At 49.1% G+C, this 1,814-nt stretch overlaps 1 protein-coding gene across 1 annotated transcript; it reads left to right on the forward strand.

Annotated features, from left to right (window-relative positions):
• Nucleotides 1-694: 694 nt before the first annotated feature.
• On the forward strand, nt 695-1,476 carry LACBIDRAFT_308097 (uncharacterized protein; the record flags this gene model as incomplete). The annotated part of the gene is made up of 3 exons (XM_001886486.1): nt 695-778; nt 832-989; nt 1,041-1,476. 3 exons carry the CDS (start codon nt 695-697, stop codon nt 1,474-1,476), a joined length of 678 nt encoding a protein of 225 aa, XP_001886521.1.
• Between the last annotated feature and the right edge of the window lie 338 nt (nt 1,477-1,814).

The raw sequence follows: 1,814 nt of genomic DNA on the forward strand, positions 1-1,814 counted from the left end.
CCTGCACAGTGCAATCCCTTTGGAGATCCGAGATGAACGATAGCCCTCGAGGATAGCATTGCAAGAGGCGAGAGCAGCATTGGCAATCGGGAAATTCCCAGATGTACCGGCAACAAACTCTTCGTCTCCTGTAGCGCCGGACCTCTCGTTGTCAACAATGGGTTCTTGACCTTGATTTGGATTGACTGTTGATGGATTTGAGTCTCGTTCTCCAACTTGAGCGTTGGATTGTCGTGTGGAATTTGTCTCAGCAGCAGAACCAGAATTAGGAGTAATAACAGCTTCATTGCTCGTAGACATAGAAAGTGTAGTGATTGAAGATGTTGAAAAGATCTGATGCAGCCGTAGGTTGAAAGGTAAACGCGCAAACGAGAGCTAACCGATAGCAAGCTCGAGTGGAGGTAAGACGAGGGAGTTGTCTTACAACTTGAGGTGGCTCCCCCCGTGGGTGAGTCTCAAGTATACGGCTCGCCCGCACTGGAAATCGCTAGTCTCCGAGACTAGGAGTATCTCGGGGAGAGGAGAATATTTCGTCCCCAGGCACCCGTGCGCCCCGATTAGACTATAGTAAAAATATTTTTAAACTCGATTTTGATGGATTTATCATTGGAGGGTTATTTGCGTAGGTTAGGATTGAGGGCTGTGGTCACATGGGGTCACTGCTCACCCTCACATCTCACTTGCATTCGCGCTGATGTTTGAACCTGTTCGAGGTGGTACTCGTGGTGGACAAGCAGAGTTCAAGTGGACAGACGTCTCGGCCGACAAAGACAGAGAGGTTCTTAATTTCTGAGCCCCATCTTCCTTCCTCAATTGACCTCAATTACCTAGAACTACCTTGGCCACAGCATAAACGCGCCAACTGGCCGATGGCAAAAGAACAAGGATGTCCATTGGTACAGTCGTGATTTAACACAAGCAGAGTCAGAGAGGGTAGAGGAAGTACGAAAGATTAAAGAGTTGGAAGCCGACGCTCTTGCCGTTGCTTTGTGTGTTCTTCTTCCTGCTTTCCCTCTCGCTATTGACTAATTTACATCAAGAGGCTTTGAGCCGGCACCCAAAACTGCCAAACCGAGCGAAAGCGTTGCTTCATCTCAAGATGCGGCGGAAGGACAGGTCGTTCCTTCGGAGAAAGCTGCTGAAAAAGAAGAGCGACGAAGGAGGAAGGCGGAGCGGAAGGAAGAGAAGCGAGCGAGGAAGGAGCTGAAACGGTTGCATCGCAATGGGGTGCATGACGGAGACGTTGCATTGCACGATGACGGTCACCGTCGTTCATATCGAAGTTCCCGTTCGCGATCTCCCAGACCTCGTGTCACGGAACGTCAGGAGCAATATTCACGAAGACCTCGAAGCCGCACTCGAAGTCGGAGTCGCACACCTGTACGTGAAAGGCCTGGTCGACGGATGGAGGAAAGCAGATATGGTCCTTACGAACGACATGGAAGGATAGACTCTGATCGTAGGAGAGATAGATAGTTTGACGTTCACACTTGCCCTGCTCATGAACTGCAATATAATATTTTTACATTTTGCTCTGAATACTACACACATGCCCCACGATTTACGCTCCAGCTTTCCAGTAAGCAATATCACCATCTACCACTAAAAAAAAAATAGACTGAGCGTCACGTTTCAAGATGCGAAAAAATGGCCGTTGGCATACTTTCGTAAGGTTTCCCCTGTTGCCTCAACTTGCCAGCTGCCTTGACAGCAGCTTCAGTTCCATGTTCCTTCAGGTCATCGTACGACATGATTTCTCCGCACACAAATTTGTTCTCGAAGTCGGAACTGGGGGTGATGGGTCAAGAGCTGCT

Source organism: Laccaria bicolor, genomic scaffold, assembly GCF_000143565.1.
Source record: "Laccaria bicolor S238N-H82 LACBIscaffold_38 genomic scaffold, whole genome shotgun sequence".
NCBI lineage: Eukaryota > Fungi > Basidiomycota > Agaricomycetes > Agaricales > Hydnangiaceae > Laccaria > Laccaria bicolor.